This window comes from Meleagris gallopavo, chromosome 2, assembly GCF_905368555.1.
Source record: "Meleagris gallopavo chromosome 2, MGAL_WU_HG_1.1, whole genome shotgun sequence".
NCBI lineage: Eukaryota > Metazoa > Chordata > Aves > Galliformes > Phasianidae > Meleagris > Meleagris gallopavo.
Genome location: NC_139405.1, coordinates 66070359 through 66089733, shown reverse-complemented (window position 1 = coordinate 66089733; position 19375 = coordinate 66070359). Strand labels below are relative to the sequence as shown.

At 42.4% G+C, this 19375-nt stretch overlaps 2 protein-coding genes across 17 annotated transcripts in view; one reads left to right on the top strand and one right to left on the bottom strand.

Annotated features, from left to right (window-relative positions):
- LOC104909846 (uncharacterized) overlaps positions 1-1872 on the top strand; it is an 86331-nt gene extending 84459 nt beyond the window's left edge. For all 15 annotated transcript variants that reach the window (XM_085217493.1, XM_085217495.1, XM_085217489.1 and 12 more), the window contains one exon: positions 227-1872. In XM_085217493.1, coding sequence (XP_085073619.1) covers positions 227-340 — 114 coding nt within the window. In that variant the 3' untranslated portion in view covers positions 341-1872. The remainder of the gene's footprint in view (positions 1-226) is intronic.
- A 1595-nt stretch (positions 1873-3467) lies between these two features.
- Positions 3468-15295, bottom strand: CD164 (CD164 molecule). 2 transcript variants are annotated; one of them, XM_085217518.1, is made up of 6 exons: positions 15034-15295; positions 13075-13158; positions 11422-11499; positions 8687-8815; positions 7365-7464; positions 3468-6543 (listed from the first exon to the last, which is right to left on the bottom strand). In XM_085217518.1, the coding sequence occupies exons 1-6, from the start codon at positions 15152-15154 to the stop codon at positions 6492-6494; spliced, it is 564 nt and encodes a 187-aa protein (XP_085073644.1). In that variant the 5' UTR covers positions 15155-15295; the 3' UTR covers positions 3468-6491. The 2 variants fall into 2 exon arrangements, with proteins under 2 accessions (XP_085073644.1, XP_085073642.1); XM_085217516.1 differs by having other exon boundaries at positions 7365-7448; positions 15034-15294.
- Positions 15296-19375: the final 4080 nt, after the last annotated feature.

The window sequence follows — 19375 nt, the reverse complement described above, 5'->3', positions numbered from 1 at the left end:
GCTTGCATATATACCCAGGCAGGTTTCACACATCCCTTCACAGAATTATCTTCAAAAACAAGGCAACCACTATGTACGAGTAGCAAAAAGGAAAACAGTTGATTTTTCATATTGCTGAAAAATGGAGGGACTTGGGGGTGGCAGTATTTAGCAGTCCAGGAAACTCCCCCCAGCCTGTAGTACCATGCCGTGGTTGGTGACTCTTCTGTGTTGCTTATGCTTTCAGGTACCTAGCAGATGGAAGCAGAGTACGGCAGTTGGGCTGTTGCCACACCTCAATGAAAAATCTCTTCCTACTGTCTTCGCACAGCTACAGGAACACAGGCTGGTCTGGAAATAAACCTAGTTGTATTTTTAGTCAGCCCAGGGCATTTTAGAAATTACTGCTGAGTCGGCAATCTTGAAGAGAAGTACAATTTATACACAAATCAAAGGGAGGCAGCAACTCCCCAGTGCTGTGCATGTATACTTCAATATCATAGAATGGCCAACCACCAGACCAGGCTGTCCAGAGCCACATCCAGCCTGGCCTTGAATGCCTCCAGGGATGGGATATCCACAACCTCCTTGGGCAACCTGTTCCAGTGCATCACCACCCTCTTTGTGAAAAACTTCCTCCCAGTATCTAACCTAAACCTCCTGTCTCAGTTTAAAACCGTTCCCCCTTGTCCTATCACTATCCACCCTCATAAACAGCTGTTCCCCCTCCTGTTGATATGCTCCATTCAAGTACCAGAAGGCCACAATGAGGTCTCCCCAGAGCCTTCTCTTCTCCAATCTAAACAATCCCAGTTCCCTCAACCTTTCGTCATAGGAGAGGTGCTCCAGCCCTCTGATCATCTTAGTGGCCCTCCTCTGGACCCGCTCCAAGAGCTCCACATCCTCCCTGGCCTGGGTCCCCAAGCCTGGACACAGTACTGCAGCTGGGGCCTCACAAGAGCTGAGTAGAGGGGGACAATCACCTCCCTCTCCCTGCTGGCCACCCCTTTTTTAATGCAGCCCAGAACACAGTTGGCCTTCCGGGCTGCAAGCACACACTGCTCGCTCGTGTCCAGCTTCTCATGCACCAGGACCCCCCAAGTCCTTCTTCACAGGGCAACTCTCAAGGAGATCTTCCCCTAGTTTGTATAAATACCTGGGATTGCCCCAACCCAAGTGCTTATTGAACCTCATTAGGTTTTCATAGGCCCACTTCTTCAGCCTGTCCAGGATACACTGGATGGCTTCTCCTCGTTCCAATGAATTGACTGCACAACTCAGCTTGGTGTCATCTGCAAACTTGATGAGGGTGCACTCAATGCCATATATGTAGATGCAGCATCAGTACGAGCTGTGGTCAGTTAATCCACTGATCTGCTTCAGGTACTGAGTGGTCATCCTTCTGAGCAAGAGCAGCATAACACGTTCTACCTTCACAGACAGTGTAGCCCAGCGAGGATATCAGTCAAAACTAAAAGGCTTCTTTTTATTGCAGTAACCTTGGAACATGGCAATGCAAAGCATAGCTAAGTTCTCAGAGCAAAAGTGTTGATGTTAGGTGTTTTGTATTTCTTTTTTTTAAGCTGCTTGCCTATTGCAACCCTTAAAACACCACATCCTGTCTGCTGACTGCTTTTACTCCCAGAGGTTGCTGCTTTACAGTGAATCTTTAATGTTTAAAAATGAATCATCAGAAATATCAGCATCTCTACCTTCCTAGAATCTTCTCCCTCTTCCCCTTAGAAAGGGGAAGAAAGGTCCTCGCACAGTGCTATACTACTAGAATTAAAAAAGAGAAAACTGCATAGATAATTATCTGCAATTCTCTTGCATGTCAAAAATGCTTGCTTTTATAAACTAGCCAATAAAGGAATCAGAGCTGTTTGTTTTTCATAGATGCGTCAAATTGTACTGCAACTTTTGATGAAATTCAAACCTATGTGCTTTTCAGAATCCAGAAGCTGGATGCTTGTGGATATGAGTAACTGGACATCTTATTACTCATTTGTAAATAACCGAGACCTAGAATCAGAATTCTGGCAACCTTAACGGCATTGCATTTGTTTAAACACTAATGAAAATCTAACTTTGGTTAGAAACCTTGCAGTATACAGACAGTATTCCTAGAATAAGGCTGACATCCTTCACCAATACTGAAGAGAGCCTTTTTATTTCATTCAAGCATGCCGCTACAGTGCTACATTAGAACAAGTCACAGAGCAATCGGAATACTGTAGAAGCAGTTACAAATAATACACGTGCTTTCTAAAGCATGCCTTAAAAGAATAAAAAGGGGACTGAGAACTATCTACAGTCAAACATTACTAAAGAAGCTATCAAATGTGATTGTAGCCCATCCAAAGAACCAGAAGCCAATTTAGAAGTAAAACACTATGCGCAGTAAGAAGCACTTACATACCGTTGTAGTGGTAAAAAGGAAAGGGATGTCTCAGGATAATTGCAGCATCTTGATCAAATACTTCTTTTGGAACTCAATAGAGCAACATTTAAAGGTGATTCAAAGATGCATTTTCAATGAATGCTCTGCCTAGAGAAGAGCTCCCTCCAAGAAAAGCAGTAAGAAGGCAGGTGCTATACGGAAAAAATAATCCCACATAAGCTTTCATTGCTGCATTGTAACAAAATCGTAATTCAGTCCCCGACTGCACAATGTAATGGATGATTCTCTGGAAGGCGTAATTTTAAACCCGTTGGGGAACTCCAAGTTTACTCCATTTCCACACAGCTCTTCCGGAAGCACAAGTACTTCAGTTTTTGAAGACTTCTCACAACAGACAGAATTATGCCAGTACTACCCTTGTGACACGTTCACAACTCTCAAAACCATCAAAATCATGGTGAGAAACTACCGAGGTCAGTTCACTCAGAGCTGTTCAGTTTTAGCCAGTGTGTTACTACATAATTGCACGCTCTCAGTTCTCTTTTTCAAGCATACTCTGACGATTATTTCCTAGCAAACACTTGTCTTTGTGTATGTAATCAAGAGAGTAAGTCTGGAGCAATGCCTTTTGTTTTACGAAAACGAGGGATCTTAACACGAACAAATGCTATGATGTAGAGGATCATTATTAACAGTTTGCCTGGTGCCACACAACACAGCCCCTCCTCACCTTACAGGCCAACAAGTATTATAGCTATGGAAAAGTGGAGCATTAGGCATCAGACTTGCATAAATGAACAAGTATTAATCGCATGGCTGTGCTTTGGCTTTAAGGCAAGGAAATGGTTAACCTAACATAGAAAACATGACCTAAAACGAAAATATTTTGTGAAGACCATCCTAAATCTGAATTTATATTTTGCACACACCAAGTGCTAACTTAAAACTATTTCATAGAGCTAGATTAACTTGTCAAACTTTTCACTCCCCTGCTTTCCTTGGTGTTCAACTGCCGGAGAAAACAGCTCTTATCTCCAGAAACTTGGCAGACAGTTAGGCTCACATGAAAGAAAGTTTACAAGTAAAATTCCATTCAACAGATTTTATTTATCAATTTGGTTTTGTGATTACAACTGTTTCAGTTTTCTTCCACTGAAGACAAAACAAACTTTTACAGCAACACTTGCAAAGAACATTCATAAGATAACAGCTTGCTATTTGCACAACTGGCTTCAAGAAAAAGCCAGGTAACTTGTAGAGTCACTACAGTTCAGTGCCTAAAACCGATTCAGGGGCAAATGCAACTACAGATCTATGAGCTACCTTCCACTTCAAAACACAAGGCTGAGAAAAAACTGCAAGTTATTACCTCAGGTTATTTGCTAGTACACAGCACAGATTAGCTGATACTGCAGTTTCGCAAAGGAGCAATTCATTTTTATAGTGAGACAGCCAAGCACATGGTGACAATGTATAATCCAGCCTTCCCTCCCCCAGACAACGAGAAAAGCTGAAGCCACAACTCTATCAAGTGTGGATTACACCTTGTTGGCAAGGCTAATGAGCAACCAACGTGCAGTGCAGGCCTTCCAGTACACAGCTGAATTGATGCAGTACAAGCTTGAGTTTTTGAGACTGGCATCTGTACACATCAAAAACCCTGGGTTTCCTAAAGTATTGGAAAGTAGCAATTGCTGGCACCAAGAAAACTTTAGTAACTAAGGCAAGGTATTCATTCTATCCTTTTAAATAAAATTTGAGGCATAAAGATTAAGCAATTTTAAGGCACTTGAAAAATTATTTTAGTTTGTTTTACCAACATATTTTACAACTTAAATCAGAATAATCAGCATAGCTCATGAATAAGCATTTTAACAACATTTTACAGAGCAATGCTTTTGCAGCAAAGTCTTCCATGCTATGAAGTGTTCTGTAGCATTTTTCTGCAAGTTTTCCCAAAAGATAGCCCTTGGAGGCCAAATATATGTATATATGTACTAGAAATACAGTTTGCTTTGCTGAGCTGAGAATTGTCACGCTGTAGGAGAGTATTTTGCTCACTTCAAAGCACAGAATACAAGCTCATGGATATCTTTTTAAACATCTAATAAAATAGTTCTGAGATAGGGAAAGGGCAGATTAAATGATTTCACAATAAGGCCAAGGTTATACCATCTAACCCACACACACTGTTGCTGGAAGCTGGCTGCTCACTTCTGTTTTAAAGAACCTGAGCTGATTGTCTTAGTTTTGTTTAGAAAACCACAAGCTCATGAACTTGAAAATACAGTACTTGTGAATAAATTTCATATTTTTATAGTAATTTGAGTTTTTCTATGCAGCACAATAATGTCATTTGAACTAGAAGAACACCAAAAAGCAATTGTGCACTTCAGTAATTTGCAAACAGTTTGTTTAATATCTAAGCTACACTACCATGATGGTTACCTGCACTAATGTTATCCTTTCGTTGCATTGTTGCCAAATTCTAGTCAGATCAGAGCTAATAAGTATTATAGATCACTCTGATGATCAAGGGGTATCATCAAAAGCTACCATCATGTGCTATACCCACTGCTTCGTTTTATCTGTACTTCAGTTTTTCCTGTGGGCTTATTCTTGAAGGTGTTTGTGTAATCTACTTTGGCAATGACATACCTTTGCTTATTCTCAGATCACAGGGGTGATCAAGCCAAGTTAAAAAAAAAAAAAAAAAAAAAAAAGGATAGCATTTGGCTGAACAGATTTCCTTAACCAGTTCACTGCAAGGTCATACAAAACTGATAGCAGGAATGAGGCTGGGGAAAAAAAAAAAACAGTCCTGGCAGTACCAGGACAGCAATCCTGACTCAAATCAAATCAGCAGATCCTCTGATTACTTTGAATAGCTCCTGCAGTAAGCAGACACGCACAAAGGTTAAAAAGAACTGAAATGAAGTTTTAACAAGTAGGCTTAAGAACAAGAGAAAAGTTAGGATTTTCCTAAACACTAGGTTCAAGTATAAATACAAATTGTTGTCTTTTTAAACAGGGAGTGAACAGTACTTCGAACTCTATCACTTCAGTTTTATGGTTGGCCTTTGCATGCCAGAACAAAAAAGGTAAACAACTTAAAGCTAGGCTGTAGCTGAACATTACTGTACCATGCTCCCTCACCCTCAAAAACAGCCAATAAGGGCCAGTTATTCAGTGTAAAGATTCTGAAACTGGAATGCTCAATCATACATACTCAAGTTTCTGTTCTCCTATATAAAGCTAGTACCTAAATATTTGACTTATCTTTGAGATAGGTGGGACACTTTCACAGCCTACTAATTTTCAGTCATTTAAGGCACTAATTTTCATTTCCTCTTTATGAGAATTATCCCATACACATCCTCTCCACCTTCAGCATTAGTTGGAAAGGACGCAGGATTTCAGTTTGGAATGCAGTAATTTTATCTAGCTATCTTTTTTTCCTGTGTAAAAACAAAAAGTATCTGTATGGGTTTTTTGATTCCACTAAGACATTATCTGCTTCTACAATTTTGCTCACCATTTCAGCAGCACACTGTGCGAGTTACAAGCTAGTATAAATGGTATTTCACTCCCTGAAGTCAGTCACCAATAATTCACTTCTTGATAAAACTGAAGGGATACTTTTATCAAATGTTGATTAAATTAGCCTTAACAATAAGTCATGAGATTATCTACTCAAGACAGTGTCGCCACTGAATATGAATCTCCAAATATCTACATTTGGCATATCAAAAAAAGTCCCACTGCAGCAGCCACTAAAGAAAAGACAGCCATTAGAACCCATGCAGAATATTGCAAGTAAACCTGCTGGAGAGAGTCACATTACCTCTTGCCAAGTATAATGTTGCAAAAATATTCTTTCCAAGTCTTCTTTTAGAGATTTAAAGGGTATTATGAACTGCTGTCTTCCACGAGCAACAGAAAGTATTTTGGTTCAGTGAACTACAGGTACTGAGCTACTAGTCCATTATAAAGTGACAGGTCCTAAAGTGTGTGATAGTTTCGGTCTTTTGACCTGCAGAATTTGTACAGAAAGAAAATAACAGCCTGCAGACCCAGAACAAGGACAATTCCACCTATGAAACTGGCAGCATCAAATGTAGACTTGCGCGAAGAAGGTGCAGGAGTCACAGTAGCATTTGTACCTGCCAAACAACACACAGCAGTTAGAGTTCACAAGGCTGACAGTTTAAGCAATTTTAGCAGTGGCTTCCTTGTATTTGAGATTCCTCAGACAAAACATCCAAACATCATAAATAGAAGTAAAGGTATGGCTAAATGCTGCTGCTGGCAAGTGCAGCAGCACTTGCAGTGTCATTTAATTAAGTAATGTTTGCAAAAAGACTAGCCAGACTGCTGTGGACCTCAGTACTGAGCAAGTCTTCCTCCTTTCCGTAGAAGTATAATATTGTATATGGTCAGTGAAAATGTATTTTCCAGACATTCCTGCTCGTTCCAATTTTGTGCCTAAATTCTCATAATCTACATAAGCATAATTCCTGGAGTAAAGAAACCAACTGAAGCCACAACACAAATCTAGAAGCAACAGCCACCTGCTTCTAAAGGGCTTTGCCTCATGAAACAGCATATTCAGGGCAGATGCTAGAATAGATTACTACAGGTTACCTATTCATGTCACAGGATATCTTTTTTTTTTTTTTTTTTTTAATATTCTATTATTATGCTGCAAGATAAAAGAGGAGCTTTCAAAATAAATCCTGCAGCTGAGTTTACAAGCAACTTCCAGTCATGCTATCACAAAGTGGCCAATTTATACAGTTTGACCAGCGTGCTTCTGACATTAAATGTCTCATCAACTAGACTTGTTGCACAGGCTGTTACCTGCTACGTCACTTCAACAGAATTAAATTAGGCACAAAGCTAAGCATCTTTCAAGACAACACTTCTTAATTAACATAAACATCTAAGTGGTTTATGCTTCAAGTAAACTAGTAATAGTCATTACCTGGAACACTGGTTGTTTTGGCAGCTGAAGTAACGGGAGTTGTAGACACAGGAGCAAGCGTAGTGGTATTGGTGATATTTGGAGCTGTTTGAGAGAAAAACTCAGACAGTGTGCACATACAGTAAGCTTCAAGAGCAAAGTTTGCAAATATTCAAGCCCTTACATAAATGATTTGTCTTGTTTTGCTTCAGTGAGAATAAACTTTGATCTCAGAGTGTACCCCACACAATTCAGATGTTCAGCTGCATGGCATTAAGCCAGCTTCCTGCAAGAAGGATTTATTTATTTAAGCTCACAGCCTAACCATATGGTTGTTATCCAAATATTTCAAGGTTCTTCACGTATCAGTGATTTGTCACTTAAATAAAAACCACCTTTTTAAAAGATATATAAATGATGGTTTGTGAATAAAAAACAAGACAGATGCATCAAAGCAAAGGACTTTCAATAACTAGCCTTTAGAAACAGTGTTTATTGTACTTAAATACTTAAATGTAGTACCTCTAGCCAGGAGATAAATACTGAATACTGGATACTGAACACCTGTCTCCCAGAATTCATTAACAACCAATGACATCACTGGAATGTGTGAACACTCACCTGTAGATAGACTGTCTCCTAACAGCTCTTTGTTTATCAAAACAGAATGACGGGTCTCTGACCTTTCCCACCCCACAAGATTAGTATTACTAACAACTAATGAGTATTCCACTATGTGCCTGGGATAAGTGCCAGCATTTGTTCTTTTGCTCAAAGCTAAATGTCACCTCACTGTACACTGACACTGTATGCTGTAAGCTGTTGTGAGCGTCCTCAAGCACCAACTCTAGTTACCTCCCAGCTATTTTAAGAAGATGCTTTCAAGGATAAGATTTTTTAAAACTTCGCTGTTAAGACAGCAGCATGTGAGAGAACAAAAGATTCTGGATTGAATAACAAAAAGCCAATCTGTAAAAACTCATTATTAGTGGAAATGACTAACGTAACTCAATTACCACTGAGAAAATATTGGAAGGAAACACTTTCACTGTTACAGTATATGCAGTTCACTTCCTCCAGGCCTTGGAATCATTTATGTATTTCACACCTCAGATGTTAAGCAGCCATGCTACCACAGCAATCTGCAGGAAAAAAAATCCCTTGTTCTCTTTTTCATTCACTAAGTCCTAGCTTACTGCCATTCTACAAAGGACAACAGAAGCAATCTTAGCAGTGCATAGTGCATTATGAGTGGCACTACATTTTCAAGCTCACTCAGCTGTTCTCTAAGCAATCTCACACATTCACTCGTTGGCTCCCCGGGTCACTTTTCTTCATATTACCTGTGGTAGGATGAGCTGTGGTAACAGAACCAGATGTGGAATTGGAAGACGCTGTAGTAGCATTGGAAGGTGATGCCGTAGAATTGGAAGGCAGCGTAGTAGTATTAGAAAAAGGAACAGACGTAGGAGCTATGAAAGGATAAAAAGTGGCGTTAAAAACATTAATGACAGCTTTTAACTAGAGAATAGTAGTAGACTGAGCTCTAGGGACTCATATATAGCACTGAATGTTATTGCAGTTCTGATCTGAAATTACAAACACCACAAGTTGTTTAAAATGAACAGATGAAAAAAAATTGTCACAGGCAAATAGTTCAGTGTTCAACCTCATGGTGCAAATTTGTGTACAACATCTCTGTTGACTACATCAATTAAGATTCCTCAAAGCAAACCAAAAGGGAGAACAGCCCTACTGCATGAGCAAACTGCACATATAGGTTTTATGCAGTAGCCAACTAGGTAATCAGTACTGCTTCCCTGCCTCACTGGAGGTCTGAGTGAATCTGACCTATTGAGGCCAACTAGAAATCAGAGTGGTTAGACAGCTGAATCCAGAAGTGGGGGTGGTGACTAGGACATCCTCAAGAATCTGAAAGTTTAACTAGATCTGTCTGTTCTGAGGACTGTTGCTAGTATAGGTGTAAAAATCCCAGTAAAGAACTTTCTACAATTTACTGCATTATCTGAGCTAATCCCATGTGGACAGCTCATCTAACCTGCTGCTTGACAACACTGTGAACACTCATGACTCAGCAAACTTCCTGCCAAAATACCACTATGTCCGGAAGCCTTTAGAATTCATTAATTTTATTTTTTTCAGCATCTTGAAGCAATTCTGCACAGTAGAAAACCAGAGCAGTCTGATTCTACAGACACACTTTGGATGCACCAGAATAAGCACTCCCTTTGGTTCTACTTGCATCAAGCCAGCTTAGGTCTGCCTTAATGTTTTTCTATTTCAACTCCCAAAATGTAGTGCTGAACCATGATACTGTCTCATAATAAAAAAAAAAAATAATCCAATTAACAACAGATAATGCTAATCCCATCCCTGGATGCATTCAAGGCCAGGCTGGACGTGGCTCTGGTCAGCCTGGTCTGGTGGTTGGCGACCCTGCACATAGCAGGGGGGTTGAAACTCGATGATCATTGTGGCCCTTTTCAACCCAGGCCTTTCTATGATTCTAATGCAACTCTTCTGTTAAAATGGAATACTCGGCAGGAGGAATCAATCATAGCTGGGGAGCGAAGAAAAGATTGGTGAGCAGAGCTGTCATCTTATTTTCCCCAACCGCCCACATTACAGCCAACTGATTGTAGCTGACTAACAGAGAAGGATTGTCACAGTTGGTTCAGGTCCATCGCTCCTCCAGCCTGACTGGGCTATGTGAGCAGAGGCCAGCAAGAGAAGCTGGGCAGGAGACAGCTACTGGACAAAGTTTTGTGATGCTACTATCACCCTGCCCACTTACAGCCCAGTGCTCCCATGGCAACACTGCTCACTGCCAGCTCCCATGCACAAAACTAGGCCAGATGTAACATGATACAGGCTGTACCATACAAGTCACACTACTCAGGGTACGCTAGTTTTCTGCTAACTTGGATAATGGAGAGCTGATGAGGTATACAGGTTCCTCTGATACCAAGCAAGATTCTCTACTAAAGGTTACTATTAAATTGCCATGAATATGCAGAAACTGAATGCAACATCCCAGTAGCCTCGCTACAAGGTTTAATACGAACAGATGGTAGAAATGCTACTCTTAGGTATACAACAAAACATTTTAATAGCATGCTATTTTTGGAAAGCTCTGAAAAAACTGGTACTTTGGAATTTTCCACTGATTAAGGAGCAGTTGTTACAATTTTAGAAATAACACAGAAGTTCAAGCCCGGCAGCATTCTGATCAGCCACTACCACCAGAAGCAGCATGAAAGCTTCATCCCCATTGGTGTGAGCCAGCCTCTTCCAGCAGCACTCCTGAGCTAATCCAGACAAGAGCACTGCAAATTTTTCATTTTCTGCCCTGTGTCTTAAAACCAGAAAATTCTATTTTAAAAATCTATTTCTTGCCAGCTTTCAGAAAGATTAGGCAGCTTCCGCAAAAGCAAAGTTCTAGATTTAATCTAAATCATTCACACATCACAAATCTGCTTTGCACAGAAAGCACAAATTAATGAAAAGCACAAAAACTAAACACGTGACCAGCATGAAGGTTCTGTGGGCAGTTCTATAACCCAGACCCTACATTTCAGGACTGCATGAAGCTCTGAAGTTAACAAAGCAGGTTTGCTACCTTTTTTCCTCCCATTTACTACATCTCAGATGAAGCACTTATTCAGCACAAGAAACATTTTTTGTTTAAAATGAAGCCCACTCTCCTAAAGATATTGAGAAGTTCCTTAACATCTTTAAAGTACTTCCAAATAGGCAAGGCTATACCTAACAGGAAATTTCAGCCTAAGAAACCAAGGCAGTAAGTAGGCAAGCAGGCTTGTCTACTCAAATACTTCAAGCTTCTTGAAGCAACAGCAGCAGCAGTTACCGAATGAACAATAAAATTGTGCATTTTAATATCACATCATAGGTTTAAGCTGGAAGCAAAGGGCTTATTTACACACTTGTACAATCATATGTAAATTGTAGAAGGCATTAAAGTTCAACAAATTAAGGAGGTGCAAATGAGACTTGTTATACTTCAGATATTTAGCTTCCAGAGTGTTTAAATACTCACGTAAACATTGTTTTTCAGTTGTGCAGTCCTTATATGCTTCAGAAGTTGTTTCTGTTCCATTTACACACATCTGTGAATCTGTAAAAACAAGAGTATTTAAATCAGCAGAATTAAAAAAAAAAGCATTTAGAGCTTGTTCTTAAATGCTAATAAATCGTTCTCAGGATAAACCAAACACCATCTTCTAGCCAGGATAACATTAAAACCACTTCCATGTACATGACTTCACTATTATATTAATGATTAAAAATTACAGAGGTTAATACTTTTTCACCACAGCTAATCTGTCACATTTAAGCAATATACTTCCTTGGTTAAACGCTGTTTTTCTCTAACAGAATAGCTTGGTACTTTTCCTTTAAGGCCTATAAAATTAGTCAGTTTTTTTTATATTTGTGACAGTAAGTTAAATATTTCCTATCTGCAGGAACAGCATAAATCCTTACTGTCTTAGGAATCCTACATGCAGTGAAAGACGTAGCTCCAGCTCTCCAATAAATCCTTGACACTGAGACATCAGTTGCTTATTTGCTGCCTGCGTGCCTCTCTCCCTTGCCTCAGATTTCATCCTTTCCTCAAAGAATTTACTTCACACAGCTGAGAGAGCTGCACGTGTGCCTGCTGGTCAGACAACATATGTAGGATTCCTAAGAGCATCTTCCTGTAAAAATGCCTCTGCTGGACAAGCAACATCCAGAATTCTTTTCATCAGTCCTGAACCAGTTTGGCTTTCATATACTACCTATCTCCATCATCATTATTGCAGTCAAGCCATTCTCTACTCAAATCACTTTGTCTATATCCACCTCATTTAAAAAGTACGAATGATTCTCCTTCGAGAAGCTGTGGTCCTCATGTGATTTTGTAAACAGCAGCTTTGTCAACTCATCAAAAGAGTACCAGAGCTCACCTAAACGTACGCATACCCATCTTCCCTATAATAGGAAAAAGAAAGCTCTGAATGAAGCCAGCTCATGCTTTACATTTGGGGGGGCTCTATCACACTCCTTTCAGTGGGATGCAATTCATAGTTTTAGGAACACTACTTAGTTAAGACTAATCTCATATAATGGGTTCCTTTTCAATTCCAGAGTAGTGGCTGTGATCAGGTATATGGCATGCCCAAGGAGGTTGTAGATGCCCCATCCCTGGAGGCATTCGAGGCCAGGCTGGATGTGGCTCTGAACAGCCTGGTCTGGTGGTTGGTGACCCTGCACACAGCGGGGGAGGTGAAGCTGGACGATCATTGTGGTCCTTTTCAACCCAGGCCATTCTATGATTCATTCTATGATTTTATGATAGCCTCAAAAGGACTGCAGCACCAGGATATGCCTGCCTCTCAGAATCCACTCGATTCCTTTAGAGCAAGCACAAGCAGGTAGTTTGCTCTATTAATATTCTGAACCATCTAGAAAACATTAGCTAATCAACAGCACAGACTTAAATCAGAAGCCTTACAAATCTAGGATTATTTTGAACATTTTCAGGTGTCTCTACCTAAGAACTTCAAATCTGCTCAGCAACAGATGCAAGTTATGAGTTAATGCTCCATTAGGTTATCAAACAGAACAATCTATTCGCAGTAGTGAACGTTAACATAAATACATGAGATGTAGTTGGGTTAAAGGATCTGCACTGCACAGTCCTCCTTACCGTTACATCTGATCCACTCGCAGCCTGTTCCATGTGTGCCATTACCAATACACGAACTACACGTAGAAATATTTCCACAGATGTCTGGGGAAAAAAACAAAAGCCCAAGAAAAAAAACAAAACAGATACACTGATTAGGACAAAACAATCCCTGTAAGAAGAGCGAGTGAGCTCATGGAAACAGTTCTTAGAAGTGTAAATTCTCACCTATAGATCTCCCAGTCTAAGGTACAATCTTTCACATTGAGCCAACTGCTCCTAAAATTTACAGTTTGTATCTTGTTAAAAGCGTTTCTATTTCCCTCACAGCGCTACCGATAGCCCAAAACCAGACCTCACATATACATCAAGATTATGTCTCAAGTAACCTAACAACAGTGAATCTGGATAAACAACAAAAATATGCAACTAACGAAATTACCAGAGCCCACTAAATTTATACTGCAGAAATTTATTAAAACCTCAGATGAGGAGCTTGGTTCCTTTTGATTGTGTTTTTCCGTTAAGTAATACAGCTGGCTACTAAAAAAACAAGCAGCAGAAAGCAACAAGGAAGGGAAATAAAGACGAGAGCTTAAAGGACATCATACACAAATGCATATAAAGGAAGGCAGAAGTCAGACTATCCCTGCTTTGAACACAGTAGAAGCCAGCCACCCAACCAGTCCAGCTGCGTTTTTATGTCAATCTCAGCCCAACGCTTTAGCCTTAAAACCACAATGTCAACACAGCCAGTATCTGGATCAAATCAACTCTGTTCCCAATCTCCAATTTCAATACATTAGTTTTGATTAAGACTTAGTCACAGTCATCATACTCAGAAAAGAAAAAAGCAACCCCAAAACCACTGCAGTCTCCAACTCGTTGAATATAATACTACCAGCTCCACAAACCGATGGGTGACCCTTGGCTTTTCTCCATCCTGCTCCCCAGCAAAGGGAATCTGGCTAATCACAGATTTTTGGCAGTCAAGATAACAACCAGAAATGCAGCAGCTCTCTAATTCAGTATTCTGGTAATTGGAATTGTGCCTGGATACAGCTGCCCTTGTTGGGTACGGCAGGATCACGCTAGAAACGCTTGTGCTATTTACTTACCATGTCCTGAGAGCAGACAGATACAAAAAGACCTTTGCCAATTCCTACCAGCAAGGTACACAATAGTCTTGCCTCGTTCTCTTTAGAAAGATAGCACTAGAACCACTTCAACAGCGACGTGACTACTCCTTAATAGCGGATTTCAGGGCAAGAAAATAATTAAATTCACTTGTAGTTCTGGGCAGTGGGCAATGAGGCAGCCGGCCCTTGGGAAGCCCTCACAGGTAGGCAGGCGCTGTAGCACAGCCGGCTGGCACCGCGTGCGCTGAGGCTTTCATTTTCCCTTCCGAGACAGACTCACACGGGGGATGAACACATTTTCTAAACTATGGGATCGACAGAGTCTGGCTTTTTTTTTTTTTTTTTTTTTTTAATTAAAGGCTTCAAGAGCGCACTGCCAGCTGAGTTATTCACTCTGTGAACGAACTGCATGGGAACAGCGAACTCCGTGCCCGGGAGCGGGCGAGGCGACGACTCTCGGTCCCCGCAGCAGGCTGCGTGCCGCACAGCCCGAGCTCACACCGCCCTCTCCCGCCGCACCGCGGGGACCGCGATCTCCGCTCTACCCGGCGGCCTCCGCCGAGCGCACGGAACGGCGGCGGGAGCGCGGCCCCGGTGACGTCAGCACCGCCCGCAGCCCGGCCAGCGCCGAGTTCCCGGAGAGGAGCCGCCGCCGCCGCCGCCGTGACTCAGCCGCAACCCCGCTAACGGGTCGCTCCGCCGGGCTCTCCACGCAGCGAGCCGCCGCCCGGGCGGCGCGCCAGGGGACAGCGGGGGCAGGGAAGGAGGGGCTGCCCCGTCGGCGGGAGGGTTGGGAGGGGGAGGGGAGAGGGGGCGAGAGGAGAGGGCGCGGGGCACTCACCCACGGCTGCCGCGGCGGCGTCGTCGCTACGCGCTTGCGTCCAATCGCTCCCAACCGCCAGCCCGCAGAGTGCTGAAGCGAGGCAAAGGGCGGCCAGAGGCAGCGCGGCTCTCCGGCCCATGGCGGCGACGGCACAGCGAGGAACGGCAACTCCCGCCCGTCGGCGCTTCCCCTCTACCCGATCCGCTCCCGCCCGCCGCCGCGCACCCTCCGAGCGCCGCCGCGTCACGTGGGCGGCACCCCAGCGAGCCGGCCCCGCCCCCTGCCTGGGAGGTGACGCGGTCCGTCCCGCCCCGCCCCGCCTTCCTATGCACCCCATGGCTGCTCTGCGGGAGCTTTTCCCGCGCGTCACGTGCTGCCGTCAGCGCCTCCCCGCCCCCTGCGATGGCCACGCCCCCTGGTCCGCTAAGCGGCGGACGTTGATTGGGTGGAGGGGCGTCCCCCTACTCCCTTGGGGCTATGAGGGGCTGACGGAAAGTTTCCCTCTTTTTCGCCCCCTGTCTTGCCTTTATTTTTTTTTTCTTTCTTCCTAAAGCAAGTTGTATCAACGAATGTCGTCAGCAGTGGAGCCTGCAAATAAAAGTGCTAATCTGCCTCAACATCTTGTGCAGTGCCAACACAGGCAAATGTTGGGAAACCAAGAGAAACACCCAGAGCTGTTTCTAATAAAGGGGAGCCAAGCCAGAGCTCCAAAGCGCATTTTAGCATGGTACCATCGGGGTGAAAGGAGAAATTAATGAGATGCATTAAATCGGGAAAATTCTTCTGTTTCTCTTAAGCATGAGCTGAGTTGCACAATAACAAAGAATACGCTGCCAACTAAACTTATAAACTTAATCTTCCATTCTCTTTTCTTGCCAGGTGGTGTTACGCTGCCAAGAGACCAGAACAACATCGAAATCTTAAGATGAGCCACCTGTCGTGAGTTCTGGAAAGCTCTGGAGGAGAAATCATGATCTGATAGTTCATGATTTGGGAGGAGATGTTTCTCTCCAAGCTGTTATGCGATGTGTGGGATGGCTCGTGCATCGCCTTCCAGCAAATGAGTCTTCCAGGGAAAGGCTGCAAAGAAAACAGCAGAGAAAATGAATGTAAGCAGGCAACTCTCAGAAGCTGGGGTGTCCAAATGTGAAGTCCTCAGTACAGGGAGATGCAGACCTGTTGGAATACACCCAGAGGATGGAATACACCCAGAGGAAGGCCACAAAAATGATCCAAGGGATGGAACCTCTCCTATGAGGACAGGCTGAGAGCTGGGGCTATTCAGCCTGGAGAAGAGAAGCCTCTGGGGAGACTTTAAACAGGCCTTTCAGTAGTGCTATAAGAAGGAAGGGGAAGGACTCTTTAGCAGAGTCTGTGGTGATAAGACAAGAGGAAATGGCTTCAAACTAAAAGAAGAGAGATTTCAATTGGATATAAGGAAGAAGATTTTACCATAAGAGTAGTGAGGCACTGAAAGAGGGTGCTGAGGTATGTGATGGAAGCCCACTGGGACATTCAAGATCAGTCTGGACAGGATTCTGGACAACCTTATCTATCTGTGGTGTCTCTGTTTGTTGCAGGGCAGTTGGACTAGATGGCCCTTTAAAGGTCTCTTCCAATTCTGTGATCTTGTTGGCTGTGAATTTCAATGGCTTTTGAATTCAACTCTGGAAATTGACGAAGGTAGAGAAATCACACTCACTGGTAGTGACGTTTCAGCCTGCACATGCTTTGTTGAAGTGCCAGTGTGACTTAGCTCAGTTACTCCTGTAATTTGATTAAAATTGCTGGCTTTTAAGTGCAAAGAAAGAGCCATTATTAAAATGCAGTGTTTCTGCTGTGACTTTGAATTAGAAGCATGTAAAACAGAACAGCATAAATAGATACTGCCACGTGCTGCAAACTTAGAAGGTGAGAGCTTCCTGTGACTGCCTTCCATCCATCCCAGCCATGCCACAGAGGATTTCATGTCCTGGGACAAAGGGTATCCTATGGCATCCTGCTGGACATAATTGACTGGGTAATCTGTTGTGATTTCACCAGATATCAGGCATTATTTGAGCTCAGATTTTCTCTTTTTGCAATTCTTGCAGGTTATGGGGTTGGACTGGATGATCTCTGGAGGGCCTTCCAACCCCTACGATTCTGTGATTATGGCATTAAGTCTATTTTCAGCAGTTTGTACAGTGTTTTGTTTTAGTGAGGCTTAATGTGAAGTGTCACGCTGGCTGCAGCCTGCATTTCATGAGGACAGCACACTAAACTTCTTTTTAGACTGAAAACAAAGAGGACATATGTTAAATGTGATTGATAAAGAACAGTGTATATACATGTGGAAAACAGGGAGAAAATAAAGTAGATAAATAAAAATAGAGGACTGCTGTCAGGGCAAGAATTACAGCTACAGCTTGTTTCCAGAAGTGAGTGAAAATATGTCTGTCCAGTAATCCTGGGGCTGGTAGGAATCCAAGTGAGTGATAACTGTGGTTTGTCTGTTTTTTCTTACAGTCAGCATCTTGGGACTTTGTTGAGGAATACGATCAGCAGGATCACAGCAGTTGGGGTTGTTGTTGTTGGATTTGAAATACAAGACTCATCAGTGTATTCGTTCTTCATTGCACTGTTATATACTTAGTGGTTAGTAAAGCATTTACCTCTGCTTTGAATGTCAGGATGCAACCATTGCGTTACTGGAAATATATGTAAAGTACTTGGCAAAAATGGGTAAAACTTAAGGTTCTGCAGATGTCCGTTTTAGGGAAGCACATCTGAAATGTAGTAAATGCTCAGAAGTCTCAGCAGATCACCCTGCATCAGTAGTGAGCATGATGTAATGACAGGGCTTCTGAAGAGGTGCCAGAGGGAGTGTCCCACAGTTTGGGATGGTGGCAATGAATGGAAGTAAAAATAGCAGATTAACTGAAAGGAAAATGTATTTGGTTCAATTTGCAAACTTTTGTGTTCATTTTCAAAGTGTCATTTCATCTGCATGGCAAGCGTACATGAAGTGTAAAGACATGGTTGATATTTTAACGAGGAAAATACGCCATCCAAAGTGTATTTGGATATTTCATACCATTACATAAGGGTGCAAGAAGAGAAGTGAGATGGGGGGAGATGAGATGGGGCAGGACAAAACCCTTCTCTTGGGCAGCTGAGACCCACCCGCTGTGCTGGACAGGCTCTCAAAGAGCATGAGGCATCCCATCAGAGATGTGGGTTACAAAAGAAAATGTGATACAACACATTATGAACAACATTATTCCATTACTGTTTTACTGTTCATCACCCAGACCTCCTCAAGTGTATCCAACTTGCACCAACTGGAGAAGCAGGGCTGAAGGACACTTTCTTTTAAGTGACCTCCTCAATATTGGATGAAGGATTTCACCACAGTTTTGCTGGTAGAGCGTCCTGTCCAGACTGATACAAACAATGTCATTGTTGCTGGACTGCAGGATCATTATGCCTAAAATTCAAAACGTGAACTGGTTGTGTTCTCCTCCTTTTGTTATAGTATTTTCCACCTGGTGTAACTCTGACCAGTTGTCCCCAACCCAGTATGTTGTACACCTAGCCATTGTACTTTTTTGTCAGATCAGTGTTCTTTGGCACAGGATCAGCTTTCTGATGCCTGATGTGAGCAGGCCTTTGCTACCCTGTGGGATCCCGAACACTGAACGTCTCCACAGCACACGTTGCTGTGCCCCGGCTGCTGCTCAGGTCAGGTCCTTTGGACTTGAAGCACACACTGTGCTCTGGTTCAGTCTCTTGTGGGGACACTGGGGACACAGTGGTGCAGCCATGCTGCAGAGCAGAACTGCTGTGAGCAAGCCGGACAGCAGCAGAGAACTTTTCCTGTGCCCTCTGGATACAGCCTACTGAAAGTTTGAATGTAGTTCAGTAAGAAGTCTGCTTGCTGTAGACAGGTCTCAATGCAGAAGCCAAGTAAACAGAAACATAACAAATGACTTGTCTTCAAATAAGAAGTTGAAGAATTGTCCTTTTAGAATTTACTTCTATAACCTGCAGAAGAACTGAAATGACTTTTCTTTCACCTTCAGACGTGTGTATGATTTAAAGTCCTTGCAAAAAATAGGAGCCGTTAATCTGCATCCCAGTACTGAGTTTTGAAGCCATACCCTGCCACAGCATTTTCTCCTCTGCTCATGAAAAGTAATTTGTCAGGAAATATATTGTTCTATTTTGTTTATTTTCACCTTTGGCACAGGACTTTGAAGTAAAAATAATTATTCTCCAGACAGTTTAACTGATTTGAAAATTTCCTACAGTTAACTTAGTTCCTCTGCAGTTGTCTATGTATAGGTTTCAGAATTATTTAGAGAATAAAAGAAGAAAA